Raw genomic sequence first — 21,537 nt, 5'->3', positions numbered from 1 at the left:
TGTAAATTTATACAAAATATTAATATTTCCCGAAGAATATATATGGGGGGGGGGACAATTTGAATACATACACATAATGTTTCCACACGAAGCTTGGGCCGAGCTGCATGATATAAAATAAAAACAATATTGATACCAATGCCTACCAAAATTCCCAACTGTAGTGGCAATACCAAGCAAGCAATGAAGGTGGCCAGACCAGGAATTAAATCGGATTCTGAAAGGAATAAATATATTAATTAAAATAATACAAGTCTCAGGAAAATAATCAATTTATTAACACGATTCCAATGTGGTATTGGTTAGGTTAGGCATAATCGCAGCCTGTTATTTTGCGATCACTTAGACTATTCAGTGCTGCGAAAATTATTAAATTTAGTTTTATTACAAATGAAAAATGAGTGGTACTACTCTCTGGTTCCTGAACAAAAGTAGGGAGAACTAGCCCGTATCTTCTTATAATTTTTAGCGCATGTTAGTTAAATGAACTAAAAAACGGGAAAAAGTTTTAACCAAATGTACATTTACCAAATTCGTACTTTTCACAAAATAGTACATTATTTCTTTACATTTGTAGTTTTTACTGCAAATGCGCCCATCTTGAACTTTTATGGCACTAAAGACATTCTTGCAATTTTGAACTCTAATTTTTTCCCCAAACTACAAAATTTCAAACAAGTGAAAAAATCTTAATTAATTATAAGAGATTTTCTTCAAATTGTCCAAAAATATTTACATATTTTTGTTTACAATTTAGTTAAAATTTTCTAAAAATAGTCTAAATTTTATAAAATTATTCAAGACTTTTTTCCCACTGTTTATACCCTTCACCACTACTGTGGTACAGGGTATAATAAGTTTGTGCATTTGTATGTAACACCAAGAATGAGTAATCATAGACCAACCTTTTAGTATACGGATCGGCTTAGAATTAAATTCTGAGTCGATTTAGCGATGTCCGTCTGTCTGTCTGTCTGTCCGTCTGTTGATGTATTTTTGTGTGCAAAGTACAGCTCGCAGTTTTAGTCCGATTGTCCTAAAATTTGGTATAGGGTCCTGTTTCGGCTCAAAGACGATCCCTATTGATTTTGGAAAAAATCGGTTCAGATTTAGATATAGCTGCCATATATATTTTTCACCAATCTGGTCATAATTGGCGTGTATATGAACCGATCTTCCTCAAATTCCGTATATCCGAATATTTTATGGGTCTCGAAAAACTTGCAAAATATCAGCCAAATCGGTTCAGATTTAGATATAGCTCTCATATATAGCTTTCCCCCGATTTACACTCATATGACCACAGAGGCCAATTTATAACTCCGATTTAGTTGAAATTGTGCACAGGGAGTAGAATTAGCATTGTAACTATGCGTGCCAAATTTGGTTGAAATCGGTTCAGATTTAGATATAGCTCCCATATATATGTTTTTCTGATTTCGACAAAAATGGTCAAAATACGAACATTTTCCTTTTAAAATCGCCTCTGCTTAGTCGAAAAGTTGTAAAAATCACTCTAATTTTCCTAAACTTCTTATACATATATATCGATCGATAAATCATAAATAAACATTTGCGAAGTTTCCTTAAAATTGCTTCAAATTTAAATGTTTCACATATTTTTTTACTAATATTGTGTTCCACCCTAGTACATTAGCCGACTTAAATTTTAATTCTATAGATTTTGTAAAAGTCTATCAAATTCTGTCCAAATCGAGTGATATTTAAATGTATGTATTTGGGACAAACCTTTATATATAGCACCCAACACATTTGACGGATGTGATATGGTATCGAAAATTTAGATCTACAAAGTGGTGCAGGGTATAATATACTCGGCCCCGCCCGACTTTAGACTTTCCTTACTTGTTTTTTTACTGAAATTGTGTTCCACCCCAGGGCATTAGCCGACTTAGGTCTATCGATTTTGTAGAAGTCTAACAAATTGTATCCAGATCGAGTCAGATTTAAATACATGTACATGGGAACAAAAACCTTTCTATATAGCACCCAACATATTTGACGGATTGAAATGGTATCAAAAATGTGGATCTACCAAGTGGTGCAGGGTATAATATAGTCGGCCCGCCCAACTTTAGACTTTCCTTTTTTGTTAATATTATTAAATATTAGTTCATCCGAAAATTTCATTCCGGAAGAATGTATTTTATCTTTGGATGCACATTTTCGCGTTATCAAATTTCCATAACAACCAGGACTTTTTTTCTTCAATTTCAATCTACTCGAATTTCGATTTATTTTCGTTACATTTGGCGCGTACAAGGGATTATTTAGTGGAATAAATTTGATATCAATAGAAAAGACATTTTCCACAAGTCCCATCTTTTCCTTTTTTGACTTGACAAGGTATAAACAGAGAAATTGAAGAAATCATCATGATTGGTCGTTTGTATTTGATTACTGCTATTATTGTATATCAACTACAGTTTAGGAGACATTGGAAGAGCATTGATAGTAAGAGAGTGACTTAAAGAACTCATAAACATTGAAAGTAAGAGAGAGTTCAAGCAATGACAATAACAGGAGGATGAGGGAGTTTGGAAGGTGTTGGTTGTTTAAAGTCTTAAAATTATCAGATAAGTAAATATTAATAATTTCGCAAATTAAAACATATTAATTTTGAGGAATATTTAGAATAATAAATTAAACAATAAAAGAGTGAGTTAAAGAAGACACAAGCGTTTAACATATAATGTGGGCAGCGGTGCCAACTCTGACGATTTTTCGTCATTTTGACGATTTTTGATGGTAAATTTTGCCTTTGACGATTTGACGACGATTTTAAACAACGTAGTTATGAGTTGACGATTTTTTAAAATGCTCGACACAAGTGTTTCTTATTGACGTTTTTTATGACGATTTGACGATTTTTCAAAGAGATGTAGTTATAAGTTGACGAATTTCATAAGGTGTAATGTAGAAAAGCTTTTTTAATTTTTAATTTTTAATCTAAAGGGTGATACGGTCAAAATTTGGTCAATATAAACTTGACGTATTTCTTTCAATTTTGCATTTTAAAACCCTGAACACCCCTCCTTTTGAAGGTGTGTGTGTGTAGAATGTTGCTCCTATTTTGATTTTGGAATTCACTCTTCAGTTGTCAAAATGCCGTACAAGCAAGAAGAGCAACGTATCAAAATTTTGCTCGCGCATCGCGAAAATTCGAGCTACTCGCACGCAAAGCTGGCAAAATCGCTAAAAGTTGCCAAATCAACCGTTACAAATGTAATTAAAGTGTTTGGGGAACGTTTGTCGATAGCCAGGAAGTCTGGATCGGGGGGAAATCGAAAACCCGAAGCCGCTGAGACGACAAATAGAGTTGCCGGTAGTTTCAAGCGAAACCCTAACCTCTCTCTCCGAGATGCCGCAAATAAGCTGGGTGTATCGTCTACAACCGTGCATCGAGCCGGACTATCGACTTACAAGAAGGTAGTGACTCCAAATCGCGATGATAAACAAAATACGACGGCCAAAGCGCGATCCCGTCAAAGTTCGCAAAGAAATATCTGGTTTGGCAAGCCATCTGTACCTGTGGCTTGAAAAGCAGCATTTTCATAGCTTCCGGGACTGTCAACCAAGAAATTTACGTGAAAGAGTGTTTGAATAAACGTCTGCTGCCTTTCCTGAAGATACACGGTTGTTCCGTACTGTTTTGGCCGGATTTGGCATCTTGCCATTACGGTAAAAAGGCCATGGAGTGGTCAAGGACAAGAACCCTCCCAACACGCCACAGCTCCGCCCAATTGAGAAATACTGGGCTATTGTCAAGCGGAACCTAAAGAAGACCAAAAAAACTGCTAAGGACGAGCAGCAGTTCAAGGCAAACTGGCTTTCTGCGGCGAAGAAGGTGGACAAGGTGGCTGTACAAAATCTGATGGCAGGTGTCAAGCATGAGGCCCGGCAATTCGGATTTGGAAAAGCGAAAGCCTAACTGAATATTTTTCCTGAATTTTGTACTAATTGAACTTGCAAAAGAAATTTAATTTGATTTTTTAAATAAACGATTTCACCGAGGGAAAACGCGTGTATTTACCTTGACCAAATTTTGACCGTATCACCCTTTATGACAATTTATACATATGTAGCTTGCTCCAAACGTCTCCAATGTAGAAAGAAATGTCAAAGCAATCAATATAAATAAACCTAAAATGCGGAATTCCTTTGTAACTTAAACATTGCAAGGTATTCTTTTGTCTTGGTTTAGTTAAATTCACTTTATTCATTACCGATAATAGAAATAAAAAATAATACACGAGCCAGTAATAAGGAATTAAATTCTCTTGGAGAATAGGAAATTTTTCTGTCAAGAAAAATTTGTTAAACAATGTAGTACATGTAGTCATAATCAGAAATATTACTATTAATTAATTAAAAATTTGATTTAATTAATATTCGTTTAAAAAACTGGAAACTAGATTACTTAATTAGAGGGTTAAAAGGAATTATTAATGTTTTTTAATAAAACTTTTAATTTGTTCCTTTTTCGGCTGTTTTATGGGTGACGATTTTTTGACGATTTTTTTGGGACAAATTGACGATTTTGACGAAAAATATTTGAAAAATTGACGATTTTCAGCCCAAAACAGTTGGCACCACTGAATGTGGGACAGAGAGAGAGAGAGTTGAGCAATGATCAATATTAGGATTGTAATAGTGACTGAGGGAGTGTGAGAAGAGTGATGGAGTTTGTTTTAAGTCTTATAATAATCAAATAAGCGAATATTTTTCGAATAATATGTAGAAATCAAATTTTGTAAAAAAAATATATTATTAAAATGTGAATTTTTAGGAAATATTAAAACAATAAATTATTTTGTATTAATTTATATGTGGATGTTTCATTAGGGTTATATTACATTAAATAAATTCAAATTGACAATCTTTGTTCAATTTTTTGTGAATAGAACAGAGTGATTTAAGGAAAGTTATTGTGAGGTTAAAGGACTGGTTAAGTAACCACAAGGTTTTTAAACTTAGGAACTCAATTTTGATCCGATTAGGCCTGAATTTAGTGTTAATAGCTTAAACAGATTATTTTGTTTTTTTGTTTTTTTTTTTTCAAATGTATTTCAACTTACTTTTACTTCTCCACATTGGTTTGACGACACGATATTGAATCATGAAAATAACGGCTGCCATAATAACAGCCGCCAAAGCAGCCTTTGGAATGTAAAAGAAGGCCGGAGTCAAATATAGCAAGGCAATAATAACAATAAGTCCCGTATATATATTGGACATTTGGGTCCTTACACCACTTGAATTCAATACAGCACCACGAGCAATGCCACCATTACCGCGGAAGCCTTGAGCAAACGAATTGGCAACATTGCAAATACCAACTGCAATTAGTTCTTGGGTAGCATCACAGGGTTTGCCATTAGCTACAAAGATAAAAGCAACAAAAATTACTAACAAACTCTTTTCGAAAAATTAAATAGTTCTTACCAAAAGCTTGAACAACAGCCATATTCTCCAGTAAGGCAATCAGAGGTACCACAATTAGACCAGAACCCAAACTACTAACCATTTGACCAAAACTTTCGTGTATTTCAATCAATTCACCCGATGTAGTATTTGTTACAGTAGTCATAGAGAAGGGTGGTAAACTAAATTTCGGCAAACCTTCTGGAACATAGCCAACCATACGAAAAATATCAATATCCGAGCTCAAGAGGTAATATCCAATAGCGGATGTGGCAATTATTAGAACAGCATTTCTCGATGTGCCCACAACCCAAAAAAGGCCAGACCAAAATTTCTGACAGAATGTCTTTTCTTTGCCATCTTTGGGTCCAAAACTTGTGCTGGCCATGGCTCGCATACTTAGAAGTACCACTATGCAAGCCACTCCCAATGCTGCATCATTCCAACTAATATTGTGTAAATCACTAAAGACCGAAATCCACATATCGACAAAAGTATCACCTTTGGTATTAACACCCAAAAGATCTTTCAGCTGTGAGGTGAATATGATTAAGGAACCAGCACTTGTAAAGCCAGCACTAACTGGTCCCGAAACAAAATCTATGAGGAATCCCAAACGAAATACGCCCATACATATTTCTATGAGTCCCGTAAGGAATGTAAGCAGCACAGCTTTTTGCCAAACACCATGGGCTGTTTGGAATATGAGTAGGGCTGAAATGGCTGTAGGCCCCACGGGAACATCTTTACTGTAAATCGATAAGACAGATATTTAAATTTAATTTTAATGTAATCAATTTTCGTTTGATTTCTTACCTTGATCCCAAAAAAATGTAAATGAAGCATCCCATAAAACAGCCATATAACCCATACTGAAAATAGAAAAAAATAAATATTTTTAGAAAATTCTTAATATATATTATTTAATTCAAAGCCTCACATGTGATAGGAGATGATATATTATGGGATAAAATAAAAATATTTAGCAATGCTTTGAAAATTCCTTAAAATTTAGCCAAAATCCAAAAAAATGATACAACATTATCTATTCAATAGAGAAGTTTTTGGTCGGGTATAGAGGCTAGTTTTTATGCTCTCTTAGATTATTCAGTGCAGTGTGGTAACCTATCAATTAGTGCTGCCCGTTTCTATGTTTAGCTTATGACCTTCCCTTTAGCATTACACAAATAAACAAAATGATAAATATAAAATTAAATTGTGTTTTCGTAGTCGATGTTTTGTAATCTTGAAAATTCAGTCAAATCGACTTTTAATGTTGGCCAAATCGAGTTTTGATAGTCACCAAAATCCACTAATGATAATACCGTAATAAACTCAAAATCAGAAAGGCGAATTTCCAAAATTTATAAAAGGGTTGAAAAGGCGACCTTTTCACTCTCATTACAATCCCTAACCCCTAGTAATATAGCTTAGGATGTCCTTGAACCTTAGCCGATCCCTAATTATCATTCCGGGTACTATTGCGAACTATTCGAACAAGAGATCATAGGCAGCATGTCAGAAATTGTTTCCATATCTAAAACTGCTATGGACCATATTCAAACTTATGTTGTGATGAATTTTAGGTAAATGGCAAGGATAAAAATTATGCCAGTAAGGATGCGATGAAGAAACGCATTGCAAGAGAAGTGGATAAAATACCGGATGATAACCAGAGAATGAACTAGTAAGAGCAGAGTTATGTTCGGTCCAGCCGAGGCTTAAATGTGGTGGGATTTAAGCTTCGGCCGGGCATGAAAATGCAGAAAATTTCTATTAACATTGAGTTTTTTTTATTATTGAATAATTCCATCGAATTTTTTTATGTTATATATGATAATATATTTTTCCAAAATGCTCTATTTTATATTAATATTGATTATTAATACGTGGCTCATTGAGGCTTCAATGTCCTCAAGAGGAAAAATCGGGAAATAGATGGGTGCTATAGTAAAACAGGTAAATTAAAAATTCCCAATATTCTCATAAAAGTCAAATCGGGAGATCGGTCTATATGGGGGCTATATCAAAACATGGACAGATATATACCGAATTTAGCACAGCTCTTAACTGATTTAAAATACCTCAAGCAAATCGGATATACATTGCGGTTTTGTAATGCCCTCAATAAGTCAAACCGGGGGATCGGTTAATATGAGGGCTATGTCGAAACATGGAACGACATAGCCCGTCGTTTGACCTGCATGGAGACAAAAAACGAGTTAGTGCAAAACTTAAGCAAGATTGTTTTTCATCGAAGGATGTAGCGTGATTAGAACCAGTGTTGCCACACCCTCAAAAAAATCGCTTCTTTAACATATGTTCCAAACATATTTTGCAGGAAGCACATATGTTATTTTGTTTTGTGTGAACATATTATATGTTTGGAAGCATTTTGAGCCCAAAAATATTATATGCTTGGAAGAATTTTTCCCAAAGACGATTGTGCTCATTGCCTAACATACTCGTAATTTTCACTTCCACGAAATATTTTAGTTCTTGGCACCTTTTTCTGTAATACAAATAATGTTGAAGAAATTATTCATTTTTATAAATTTGTTAAATTTTACCTTTCGCCTGCACGGAGAATCGAACCGAGGACCATACAGTTTGTAAGACAACACACTATCCACTGGACTACGTAGCTGTTATAGTCACCAGTAGATCATTATAGTTATAAGTTACATTTATGTAGCATAGTTTGCAGCGCCCACGAGCCCATGCAAACATAACATTATTTAACAGAAACATACATTTGTTTGCCACGTGGAGCAGTGGTTAGCATGTCTGCCTTGCATGCAAAGGGTCGTGGGTTCAATTCCTGCTCCGACCGAACACTTTTTTTTTTAATTTACACATTTATTTTTATACTATATTAATTTTTTATAATGAAACTTCGAAATGTGGGTTATTAAAGATTTATAGTCAGCAACAGTGCTTGATATAAACGCAATTGACTGATTTTTGGATAAAATATTATTTTTTATTGCAAAAATAACAATTTTGTAACACAAAACTGTCTTTGGTACAAAACTTTAAAATTTGGAAGGAATTCAAAAACTAACAAAAGAAGAACGTGGAGTCGAGTATAAACATACATAAATAATTTTATAATATAAACATAAATTTAGTTAGGCGTGAACAATTTTTTGCTAGCATTTAACACCATGCCTTTTATTTTTCTTTAATAATTCATTTTAAAGAAAAAAACTTTTTAAATTGTTTTAGCTGCAAAACTCGAACTTAATGCCCGCTTTTATATTTGAAGGTGTCCGTCAACTCCTCGTGGACTACTTATTAATAAAGAGGAACTAAACACATCTCCACACATACATAAAATGCTGCTCTCAAGGCGAAAACATATGCTGTTTGTCAAATGTCTATTCTCTTGGTTCCGAATGTCTATTCTCTTTACTCAAATTAAATAATATTTAGACTTAAATATCAAATTTTTGGCCTTATCATAAAACAGTTTTCCGAAACAACATACAAGCGGTTTCACAGAAATTATTCTCTTTTGATTCTTTCGCTGTGTTATGTTGATATCTTTCGTCAAATCTCCCGGTTTCCATCTCTATTTCCTTTTCTATACTCTCTCTGTCGCTTTGAATAAAATATCACAACATATGTATGTTTAGTCGAAATTTGTAAATGTATATATGTTTGCATTCACACATATGATTTTTATGAAACATTCATGCCCCAAACATAATATATTCTAACATATTAACATAGATGTCCCAAACATTTTGTGTTAGTTTAGGAACATTACATGTTTGCACTTAAATATATTGTGTTTTAAAATTGTGCCCGAAACACATTTTGTTTATATCGGAACATATGAAAAACATATTTTTCTAACAGTGCAGTATTGGGGATTTTTCCCCAAATTGGGGATATTTTTTCGTGAATGGGGACGCAAATTCTGAGTTGGGGACTTTGTAGGGATTTTTTCGAGAAATCGATTTAATCTTTTTAACAAAATTTTATTCTATTGGACATTATATTTCTATAGAAAATTTTGTCAAAATTTATTTCTATAGAAAGTTTTCTCAAAATGTTATTTCTATAGAAAATTTTGTCAAAATTGTGTTCCTGTATAGAAAATGTTGTTTAAATTGTATTCCTAAGGCTATGTTGGTACACAAAAAAAAACAAAATTTGCACCCACCATGAATAATGTAGGCTTATTTTAAAAATCTTTAAACTTTTAAAATTTTTTGTAATTGAACATGATAAATATATATATTTTTAGTAAAATTGTATACTTCATTTGTATAAAGCTGTTTTTTACTTTATGGTCATGTCAATAAGGTAAGCAAAAAAATAGAAATTGAACAAAACTATATAATTTTAATAAACTAAAGTTATATCGGCTATAAAGTTTTTGATGATCTATTTCTGAAGGTAGTGAAAACTATTTCTAGAGTTGCAAAAACTCTCTGCAACAAATAGCTTATCATCCTCGAATAAAAAGGTTTAAACATTTAATTTAATTAACATTAACATTTAAACATTTTTTGGCATAAAAAATAAGTTAATATTTAATTAATGGATTTGTTGGGGAATTTCCATAAATTTGGGAATTTTTGTGGGTTTTTTCGAGAAATCGATTTAATTTTTTAGCAAAATTTTATTTCTATTGGACATTTTATTTCTATAGAAAATTTTGTGAAAATTTATTTCTACAGAAAGTTTTCACAAAATTTATTTCAATAGAAAGTTTTCTCAAAATTTTATTTCTATAGAAAATTTTCTCAAAATTTTATTTCTATAGAAAATTTTGTCAAAATTGTATTCCTATGTAGAAAATGATGTAAAAATTTTATTCCTATGTAAAAATTTTTCTCAAAATGTTTTTTAAATTTTTTTTTTTAATTTTTATTTCTTTAGAAAATTTTGCAAACAATTTATTTCTATAGACAATTTTGTCAAAATTTTATTTCTATAGAAAATTTTCTCAAAATTTTATTTCTATAGAATATTTTCTTAAAATTTTATTTCTATAGAAAATTTTGTTAAAATTTTATTTCTATAGAAAATTTTGTCAAAATTTTATTTCTATAGAATTTTTTTTAGAAAATTCTCATTATTGTTTTCATTGATTTTCTTCGACCTTTTTTATGTTATAATAATAAATTGATGATTTTTTCAAGCTCGAGGTCTTTTTTTTTTTTGAATATTTTATTTATTTTCCCAATCGCGAAATATTGGGAAAATAAATAAAATATTCAAAAAAAGACCTCGAGCTTGAAAAAATCATTAATTTATTATTATTAGATAATTTTCTCAAAATTTTATTTCTATATAGAAAAATTTGTCAAAAGTTTATTTCTATAGAAAATTTATGAAGTACCTGTTGCAAAATCTACCAAAACTTCAAAAATTCTACCAATCTAGCAAACAATAAAAAATCTACCATTTCTGGTAGAATTCTACCAACTTTGGCAACGTGTTACCACCCAATTTTACTACTTGAATATTTAGAAGTAAATTTTCGTTCATAAATACAAGGTGACCGAACTCCCATTTCAATATCTCCAGCATTTAAAAGACGATCATCAGTTTCTTGGTGTTGTGGTTCGAAATCTTGATCTTATTGCAGCTTGCTGGTTTTGACAAAATTTTAATTTTTAAAGTATTACTTATTTTCTACAGCAGAGCCTTTTGCTTTGTTTTTTTTTAATTGTCAAAAATTTATTGGGGATTTTTGTGAGGAATTTAAGTTTGAAATGGGGATTTTTGGGGGCGAAAACATCATAATTTGGACACAAGAGCCAGAAAAATACTGACAACACTGATTACAATAGACAGAATGACGGACATCGTTACATCGTCTTAGAATTTCTCTCCGATGAAGAATATATATTCTTTATATAGTCCGAAACCGATATTTCGGTGTGTTACAAACAGAATGGCAAACTTATTATACCATCCTATGAAGCCACTATACCTAAACTAGTCTACATGAACATTATTGTCTGTGTCTGCGTATAAGCAATTTTCTTACTGAAACACTCATACGACACGGTGGACGAATAACAACGATTAATCTCTGTTGTTTTCTCTGAAATTACATATTACAATTTATAGTTTGGGATATATAGGCTTCGGTCTATTCGATAGTTAAATTAATTAATTAATTATATTAACTATATCAATTAATTAAATAATTAATTAAGTATTTATATAAATTGTATTAATTTGACGATATTTATATTAGAGGTGTGCACGTGACACGAAATTGTCGTGACTCACGAACATTTTCGTGATTCGTGCGTGAGTCATGCTCATGATAACAGCGTGAGTGTGCGTGAGCGTGATTGACAAACCAAAATGTCGTGCGTGAGCGTGAGTCACGAAAATAATATCTTCGTGAGTGTGCGTGAGTAACGAATTGCACTCACGAAAATATTCCTGCTCACCAACATAAAACTCTTAAGATTTAAATTCAATTACAATTTTAGTGACACCTGGGATGTTTTCAGACACTTCGGTAAGGTAAATTAATTATAAAATTATTCGTGAGTCACGGTATTTTTCGTGAGTCACGACGTTTTCGTGAGTGAGTGTGCGTGAGTACAAATTTTCTTATCGTGAGTGTCCGTGAGTGTGAGTCCTACCAAAAAATATCGTGCGTGAGTATGATTTTTCAGTCGTGAGTGTGCGTGAGCGTGAGTAAACTATTACTCACGTGCACATGAGTCACAACGTTGTCGTGCGTGAGTACAAATTTTCTTTTCGTGAGTGTCCGTGAGCGTGAGTCCTACCAAAAAATATCGTGCGTGAGTATGATTTTTCAGTGGTGAGTGTGCGTGAGCGTGAGTAAACTATTACTCACGTGCACACCTCTAATTTATATTTGATTTGTGTTTTTGTGTGATGATTTTCTTCTTTCCCTGCAAACATTTTCGATTACGAATGAGTCTTCTTTGAATCATTTTTATGCTCAAAACGGTTGCGTAAGAGCGAATCTGTGAGTCATTTATGCGTCCCCAGTCTAAAGTAGTTGTGTCTCAAAATGATTATTTTCATTGACTCATACAAAAGTTTCGTCATATGCGTAATTTATGAGTTACGAGTTACCCAGTAAATTGTTTCAATATTAACACTATTAGAATAGAGCAATAAAAGGGTAATAATCGAGTCTTTCTCATGATTTAAATTAAACAGTTAGAAACAATCATTGTTTAGACTAATATATGACTAAAATTTGAACCTTCCCTGCGAGTAAACATTTTTTAATCTTTCAAAAGAATAAACTAACACTCGTTTTTATAAACACTCATTTTGGATGAATGAAAATGTTGACAGGGTTAGTTCATTTTTTGTTCTATGAGTGGGTGTAATTTCGTGCACTACAGTTAAAAATTGCATCAGGGAATTAAATTTTTCTGGTTTTAACAACGCTTTATGAAAATCTCGAAATGTGGAAAACAATTTCGTTCAATTTTTGCTCGAATTAGTTCATTTTTCCTTTAAACCAGTTTACTTTTTTTTGTGTATATTGCACAAAAAAAAATATATAAATAAATATAAATAAACGCAGTTTGTAGAGGAAATGCATGAGATTCTTGTTCAGCTCTTGTTGTACTAATTTTAACTTTTATAGCCCCAGCAGAACAGACGTTAACGTCAAATTCGCCTATGGGGAAATGTTATAAGGAAAGAGGGCAAGACAGACGTATTCGTTCAATCTGCTCTACTTTCCGAGTAATAATAATTTATAGGTTTATATTTTATAAATTAACGTAACCCCGCCGGCATTCCCCAGTGATGACACAGGAGGTTTTTTTTTAAATAATGTTTATTGTCCAAATGCCAAGAACAGAATGACAATATTTCTCAAATGTTTTCTTATTTAAAAGAGTTTATGCTTAGCCTAACGGTGATGTTGTTGTTGCAAAATAAATGTGATCTTCAAATTGAGTATTTCGAAAAATTGAGTTATAATTAAAAGAGAGCGAGATAGACTGTGAGTGATGAACCAATAAGACGACACTAATGATAAATTATCTAGGTGCACATAAAATGAATGATTAATTCTAACAATTTAATAAATATAAATTTAATAATAAATACAAATGGAATAATGGATCTATTTCTAGAAAATAATTAATAAGTAGGTGATCTTGTTACAAGTTGCCATTAATATTGGTATGCAAAATTGATAACATAACAGGTCCCCGGTCTGACACATAGATGGCGTCGCTAGTATTAAATGCATATTATTTTTATATAGTACCAACCTTCAAATGATTCGGTCAAAATTTGACGCCTGTAAGTCAATTAGTTTGTGAGATAGAGCGTCTTTTGTGAAGCAACTTTTGTTATTGTGAAAAAATGTAAACAAAAGAATTCCGTGTTTTGATAAAATACTGTTTTCTGAAGGGAAAAAATACTAGGAAAGCAAAAACTTGGCTTGATAATGAGTTTCCGGACTCTGCCCCAGGGAAATCAACAATAATTTATTGGTATGCAAAATTCAAGCGTGGTGAAATGAGCACGGAGGACGGTGAACGCAGTGGACGCCCGAAAGAGGTGGTTACCGACGAAAACATCAAAAAAATCCACAAAATGATTTTGAATGACCGTAAAATGAAGTTGATCGATATAGCAGAGGCCTTAAAGATATCAAAAGAACGTGTTGGTCTTATCATTCATCAATATTTGGATATGCGGAAGCTCAATATTTGGATATGCGGAAGCTCATATCTAGTATATTTTTATCATATAGGATACAATTAGAATGTAAAAAAATTGGTTTGCAGAAATTAGTTGTTGCCCCGAATTTTCATATTTTTATACCCTAAAAAATATGAAACATTAACTAAAAGTGGAATGGAATCAAACAAATGCTTACTATAACAAAAAATTTCCACTTTTAAAATAATAATCAAATTGTTGGGTGTTGAAATCAAATCAAGCTCCTTGTTGACATATTTAATTATAGTAGTGGAAATTTTCTTCTTTTGCATAACCAATGTACAATATTTTCATAAATAACTAAATTGATTTTAATCAACGAGAATCAATTTAAATTGGTCTTGTGGGTAAAAATAACAAGCAATGGTTCAAAGTTGTCTCCCGAAGGTTAACACATGTTTTCTTGCGCAGAAGAAAACATGTGTTATGTTGGTACAAAAAAAAAAAACAAAATTTAAAATTTTTAAAAATTTTTGTAATTGAACATGATAAATATATATATATATATATATATATATATATATATATATATATATATATATATATATATATATATATATATATATATATATATATATATATATATATATATATATATATATATATATATATATATATATATTTTTAGTAAAATTGTATACTTCATTTGTGTAAAGCTGTTTGTTACTTTATGGTCATGTGAATAAGGTAAGCAAAAAAATTTAACAATATAAATTGAACAAAACTATATAATTTTAACAAGGAAAGTCTAAAGTCGGGCGGGGCCGACTATATTATACCCTGCGCCACTTTGTAGATCTAAATTTTCGATACCATATCACATCCGTCAACTGTGTTGGGGGCTATATAAAGGTTTGTCCCAAATACATACATTTAAATATCACTCGATCTGGAGAGAATTTGATAGACCTCTACAAAATCTATAGACTCAAAATTTAAGTCGGCTAATGCACTAGGGTGGAACACAATGTTAGTAAAAAAAATATGGAAACATTTAAATCTGAAGCAATTTTAAGGAAACTTCGCAAAAGTTTTTTAATGATTATGTATTAGAAGTTTAGGACAATTAGAGTCATTTTTACAACTTTTCGACTAAGCAGTGGCGATTTTACAAGGAAAATGTTGGTATTTCAATTAAATCGGAGAAAAAGATTGGCCACTGTGGTCATATGAGTGTAAATCGGGCGAACGATATATATGGGAGCTATATCTAAATCTGAACCGATTTCAACCAAATTTAGCACGCATAGCTACAATGCTAAATCTACTCCCTGTGCTAAATTTCAACTAAATTGGGCCAAAACTCTGGCTTCTAGGACCATATAAGTCCATATCGGGCGAAAGATATATATGGGAGCTATATCTAAATCTGAACCGATTTCTTCCAAAATCAATAGGGTTCTATTCTGACCCAAATTAGGAACTTGTGCCAAATTTGAAGGCGATTGGACTTGAATTGCGACCTAGATTTTGATCACAAAAATGTGTTCACAGGCAGACGGACGGACGGACAGACGGACATGGTTATATCGACTCAGGGACCCACCCTGAGCATTATTGCCAAAGACACCATGTGTCTATCTCGTCTCCTTCTGGGTGTTACAAATATATGCACTAACTTATAATACCCTGTTCCACAGTGTGGCGCAGGGTATAATAAACTAAAGTTAAATCGGCTATGAAGTTTTTGATGATATATTTCTGAAGTGAAAACTATTTCTAGAGTTAGGTGGCAGCCCGATGTATCAGGCTCACTTAGACTATTCAATCCATTGTGATACCACATTGGTGAATTTCTAGAGTTGCAAAAATGCAACAAATAGCTTATCATCCTCGAATAAAAAGGTTTAAACATTTAATTTGATTAAAATTTAAAAAATTTTTGACATAAAAATAAGTCAATATTTCATAATTTTTTTTTTTTTTTTGGTATTAATTCCGATTCAAAGATAATTTTTAGAAAGTTATTTATCTTTAATTTAGGCTCTGTAAAATTTAAATTAGGATACAGATTTCAAATTCAAATATCGCTATCTTTTCATGATATATTAACAAAATTAGTTATGGATGTTTAAAATTCCATTATTTTTTATTTTAACCCAAAAATGCAATATCTCAGTTAACTTGGTGTATTGATTTCCAAAGTAATGAGGTTTAAACATAGGGCGTTTTCGTTTCGCAAAAAATATGTTGCCGTGGTGTTACACTCAAGGCCGTAGCCAGGATTTTAATTCGGGGGGGGGGGGGGGGGGGGGGGGGTTCAACTTAAAAAAAAAAATATTCATATAATCTCATGTGTAGAAAATTTTATTTATGCATTGGTATGTATACAATATTTTTGTCCCCACCACCATAGAATGGCGACGGGGGTATAATACGTTTGTCATTCCGTTTGTAACACATCGAAATATCGATTTCCGATCAGGGAGAAATTCTAAGACGATATAACGATGTCCGTCTGTCTGTCTGTTGTAATCACGCTACAGTCTTCAATAATGAAGCAATCGTACTGAAATTTGCACAAACTCGTCTTTTGTCTGCAGGCAGGTCAAGTTCGAAGATGGGCTATATCGGTCCAGGTTTTGATATAGTCCCCTTATAAACCGACCACCCGATTTGGGGTCTTGGGCTTATAGAAATCGTAGTTTTTATCCAATTTGCTTGAAATTTGAAACCTAGAGGTATTCTATGACCATAAAGAGGTGTGCCAAAAATGGTGATTATCGGTCCATGTTTTGGTATAGCCCCCATATAGACCGATCTCCCGATATTATTTCTTGGGCTTATAGAAACCGCAGTTTTTATTAAATTTACCTGAAATTGGAAATCTAGAGGTATTGTAGGACCACAAATACGTGTGCCAAAAATTGTGAGTATCGATCCATATTTTGGTATAGCCTTCATATAGACCGATCTCCCGATTTTACTTCTTGGGATTATAGAAACCGCAGTTTTTATTCAATTTACTTGAAATTGGAAATCTAGAGGTATTGTAGGACCACAAATACGTGTGCCAAAAATTGTGAGTATCGGTCCATGTTCTGGTATGGTCCCCATATAAAACTACCTCCCGATTTGGGGTCTTGGGCTTATAGAAACCGTAGTTTTTATCCAATTTGTCTGAAATTGGAAATCTAGAGGTATTTTAGGACCATAAAGAGGTGTGCCGAAAATGGTGAGTATCGGTCCATATTTTGGTATAGCTCCCATATAGACCGATTTCCAGATTTTACTTCTTGGGCTTCTAGAATCCGAAGTTTTTATCCGATTTGCCTGAAATTGGAAATCTAGAGGTATTTTCGGGTCATAAAGAGGTGTGCCGAAAACGGTGAGTATCGGTCCATATTTTAGTATAGCCCCCATAAGAACGATCTCCCGATTTAACTCCTTGGGTTTCTAGAAACCATAGTTTTTATCTGATTTGCCTGAAATTGTAAATATTCTGGTATTTTAGGCTCACAAAAACGTGTATCGGATTAAGTTTTTATCGATCCATTTGGTAATGCCTCCATATATACCGACTTCACTTCTTGAGGGTGTAGAAGGCGCACTGATCATGAAAATTGCTTGAAACTCAATGTAAAATTTCCAGATTTTACTTCTACAGATTTAAGATTTCAAATCAAGACTTTATTTTATAATTTTCTTGCACACTTACAAGAGATGTTAATGATTCCTCTAAAACTCAAACAAAAATGGTTCTCATAAATCCAGAATCTGATATAGTCCTCATAGGTGAAATCTTTAAATTTATCTTCGGGAATATCCTCAAGTCCTCAAGCCCTCCTGAAATTTCAAAGGAAACCCTAATATTTGGTTCATGGTGGTGGGTATTTAAGATTCGGCCCGGCCGAACTTAGTGCTGTATATACTTGTTATAATATTAAATTGAGCCGACGGGCTTTTTGGGCAGCAAATAAATCAATGACTTCTTCAGTCGGCACATTTATTCGGCGATGAACCGACATTAATGCCAATCCTTTGAGTCTACTCTCGCTAGTCGAATTTCTAAGATACGTCTTTAATCTCTTCATTGTTGAAAATGAACGTTCGGATGAGCACGTAGTAACTGCAGGGATGGAAAATGCAGTACTATAGTAAAGAAAATCTCGATTTTGTAAAAGACATAGTCAAAAACAGGATTTTATTGAACTTCAAGAAAGTTTTAGTCGAAAAAAGAATGTGATTCTATAGTATCGATTTTTTATTTCGGTAGAAATAGTTGTCAACATTTTATTTCTATATAGAATTTTTGCAAAATTTTATTTTTATAGAAAATTTTGTCAAAATTTTATTTCAATTGAAAATTTTGTAAAAATTTTGTTTCTTTAGGAAATTTTTGCAAAATTTTATTTCTATAGAAAAGTTTGTCAAAATTTTATTTTCTTTAAAATTCACTCTCTTGACAATAATCTTCCAGTGAAATTTTTGTTGAAATTTAGTAAAAAGTACCTTTCCGATCAAAAAATACCTTTTTTCTACTTTCTTAAAAATTGTATTTTCCATCCCTGAGTAACCGGCAAAGTGACCAAAATTTTTAAAAGAATATGCACGTTTGGAAAAACCTCTTTATTGCTTCCATCGCTGAATTAGGCAGGTTCTTTTCGCAGGTTTTGCGCCATTTCATTTACACATGTGTGTTTGGCTGTTTCGTTGTTGTTGCTATGGCCAAACGAAGCGAGTCATGTTCACAAAAAGAACAACAAACACACATAAAAAGCAGAAATACATTTTTCAAAAATGAAATTTGTGGTGCGAGAACAAAAATAATTTGTTTTTTTTCGACCGTCGTTTGACGGGCTTTTCAACTAGTATTCTATGATTTGTGCAAGTTTTAAAGGTAGGCGTTTTTCAAAATAAAACCTCCAGCTTTTCTTCAACATCTTCGATAAGATTTTTCTATGCAGCTAAAAATATATATATATATATTTATATAAAAATATTCATTCATTTCGGGGGGGGTTTGATCCCCCTCATCCCCCCCCTGAATACGGCCTTGGTTACACTACTATTTTCCTCATTGTATTTTCCCTCAACTTCCAAAGTTATTTTTAATTCATAAGGTTTTGAGGGATACAGGATCCAAAATCTATGACAATGTCCTTCATACCTGGCAATCAATTTCGAGAATGTTGCACATTTTTTCCCAATCGAAATCGCCAATAGACTTTTTTAGAAACTCAAGAAATCAGTAGATAAGATCGAATGTAGGGAAACAATTTTCAAAATATGGAATAACAGGTCCCATTGACAATTAAGTTGGGGACTTTTGCTGTTGATAAAAATCGACTTTTGGTGGCGTAAACCGATTTGTAATATATGCAAAAATCGGCCTTTTAATGGTCACAAAAATGACTTTAGTTGTTGGTTTAAGCCATCGTAAAAATTTAAATATCGCCAACTACGCCCTTTAAAAGTATTTTTTTAATTGGTTTTTAAGTTAGACCCACATTTCTGTAGGTGCGCACCTTAAAGTCACAAAGTCGATTTTTAAATAATCGTAAAAGTGGAAAATCATTTTCAAAATTCTAAAATTAAGTTTATTAAAATTTTTGAAATTTTGACACATGGAACATTCGAGAAAGTTTTTTTATTCTCTATTAATGGGATTTCCAAATTTTAATAAAATTTTCATAATCAGAAATAGGAATACAAAAGTAGAAAAAAAGGGAGCCACCGTGGTGCAATGGTTAGCATGCCCGTCTTGCATACACAAGGTCGTGGGTTCGATTCCTGCTTCGACCGAACACCAAAAAAGATTTTCAGCGGTGGATTATCCCACCTCATTAATGCTGGTGACATTTTTGAGGGTTTCAAAACTTCTCTAAGTGGTTTCACTGCAATGTGGAACGCCGTTCGGACTCGGCTATAAAAAGGAGGTCCCTTGTCATTGAGCTTAACATGGAATCGGGCAGCACTCAGTGATAAGAGAGAAGTTCACCAATGTGGTATCACAATGGGCTGAATAGTCTAAGTGAGCCTGATACATCGGGCTGCCACCTAACCTAACCTAAAAGTAGAAAATCTACTTTTCGGCTTTTGTCAAAACGCCGACGTTTTGCAACAATTCCTCGGATTGACTTTTAATATTTTTGAAAATCGACCAAAATCGACCAATCGGGTTTTAAAGAAAAACTCGAAATATCGACTTTAGATTAAAGGGAGAATATCATCCACACATTTCTATGGTAACTCGGAGATACTATTTGATCTATTATACAATTTATTTAGAAAGGGATACGTATGTATAGACAAGATGTGAGTACGAATGTATAATATTATCCAGTTCAACCGTTGCTCCAAAATTTAAAACAAGGACATTTTTTAATTTTGAAAATTGAGAAAATTCAGCTTTTCTTAATTTTAAAAAAAAGTAGAAAACTCAAAAATTCGACTTTTGTTATTTTTATAAAAGCCGAAAACCAGAAAAGTATGCTTTTCCATATCTCAAAAAAATTTAAAAAATCGACATTTCCAAATTTGACTACAATCCCTAATCCCAACATTACTAGGTTTAAAATAGTTTCTATTCCACGAATCAAGCATTTTGCATTAAACTCACCTGCAAATCTAATCCAGCTATACCAGCATAGGCCAAACCCTGAGGAATAACCGTAAGGCCCACTGTTATTCCTGCCATGAGATCACCAACAAAATCATTTCGATTATATTTTGGTAGCCAGGTTAATATGGGCAAACGTTTATACAGGGTTTTCTTGCGAAAAATATTTGCCGATGTTTGTCTAAACCAATCCGTGGTCATGGTACAACAGCTACGTTCATCAGTGTTGTCTTCATCTTCCACAATACAATCACGTGAGGTATTATAGATGGCATTCGGAGGTATTTCCAAGGACACTTCAGAGCCCGAACTATTATTACGATGCTGAGCGGGTTGATCCGAAACCATTGTAATTAATATATTTTCTTTGTTTTATTTTTATCAATTGTGTTTTTGTTGTTTTATCCAATTGGTTTTGTGGTTAACACTGTAATAAATTATTTTCAATAACAAATTATTATTATTTTTTTCGTTTTAATAAGAAGGGCACATTTATTGGTTAATTTATGTTTATTTATTTTTCACTTTGTTTATATTTAATAAAGATTGTTTTTTTTATGTTTTTAATATCCGCTATGTCTTTTTGTGTGATCTTGTCTTTAGCGAGTCTCTACCGCGAGTGTTGTTGAAGATATCATTCGAACTTACGAAGTGAGCTCGTGTCAGAGTTATGAGCAAAAAGATCACTCTCGTATATCTGTTGACTATCGTCTGTGGTTAGTTGAGAGGGCTGACAAAAATAAGAATGCAAAACAAATCGCTAGCTTCAATTAATTGCCGGTATCAATTTGTCACTGTTGAACGATGGCAGCAGCACATTGAAC

At 32.7% G+C, this 21,537-nt stretch overlaps 1 protein-coding gene across 2 annotated transcripts in view; it reads right to left on the bottom strand.

Annotated features, from left to right (window-relative positions):
* Window positions 1-21,537, bottom strand: part of LOC142222535 (sodium-independent sulfate anion transporter) — an 81,249-nt gene that overhangs the window by 1,001 nt on the left and 58,711 nt on the right. Inside the window, exons 2-6 of one of the 2 annotated variants that reach the window (XM_075292715.1) lie at window positions 20,714-21,140; window positions 6,262-6,317; window positions 5,467-6,194; window positions 5,100-5,402; window positions 72-217 (exon numbers count right to left, since the gene is read on the bottom strand). In XM_075292715.1, coding sequence (XP_075148830.1) covers window positions 72-217; window positions 5,100-5,402; window positions 5,467-6,194; window positions 6,262-6,317; window positions 20,714-21,061 — 1,581 coding nt within the window. In that variant the 5' untranslated portion in view covers window positions 21,062-21,140. Of the gene's footprint in view, window positions 1-71; window positions 218-5,099; window positions 5,403-5,466; window positions 6,195-6,261; window positions 6,318-20,713; window positions 21,346-21,537 lie in introns of those variants that run through there. The other variant, XM_075292714.1, reaches the window with a different exon arrangement.

This window comes from Haematobia irritans, chromosome 1 (genome assembly GCF_050003625.1).
Source record: "Haematobia irritans isolate KBUSLIRL chromosome 1, ASM5000362v1, whole genome shotgun sequence".
Lineage (NCBI taxonomy): Eukaryota > Metazoa > Arthropoda > Insecta > Diptera > Muscidae > Haematobia > Haematobia irritans.
This window is presented reverse-complemented; position numbering and strand designations above follow the sequence as displayed.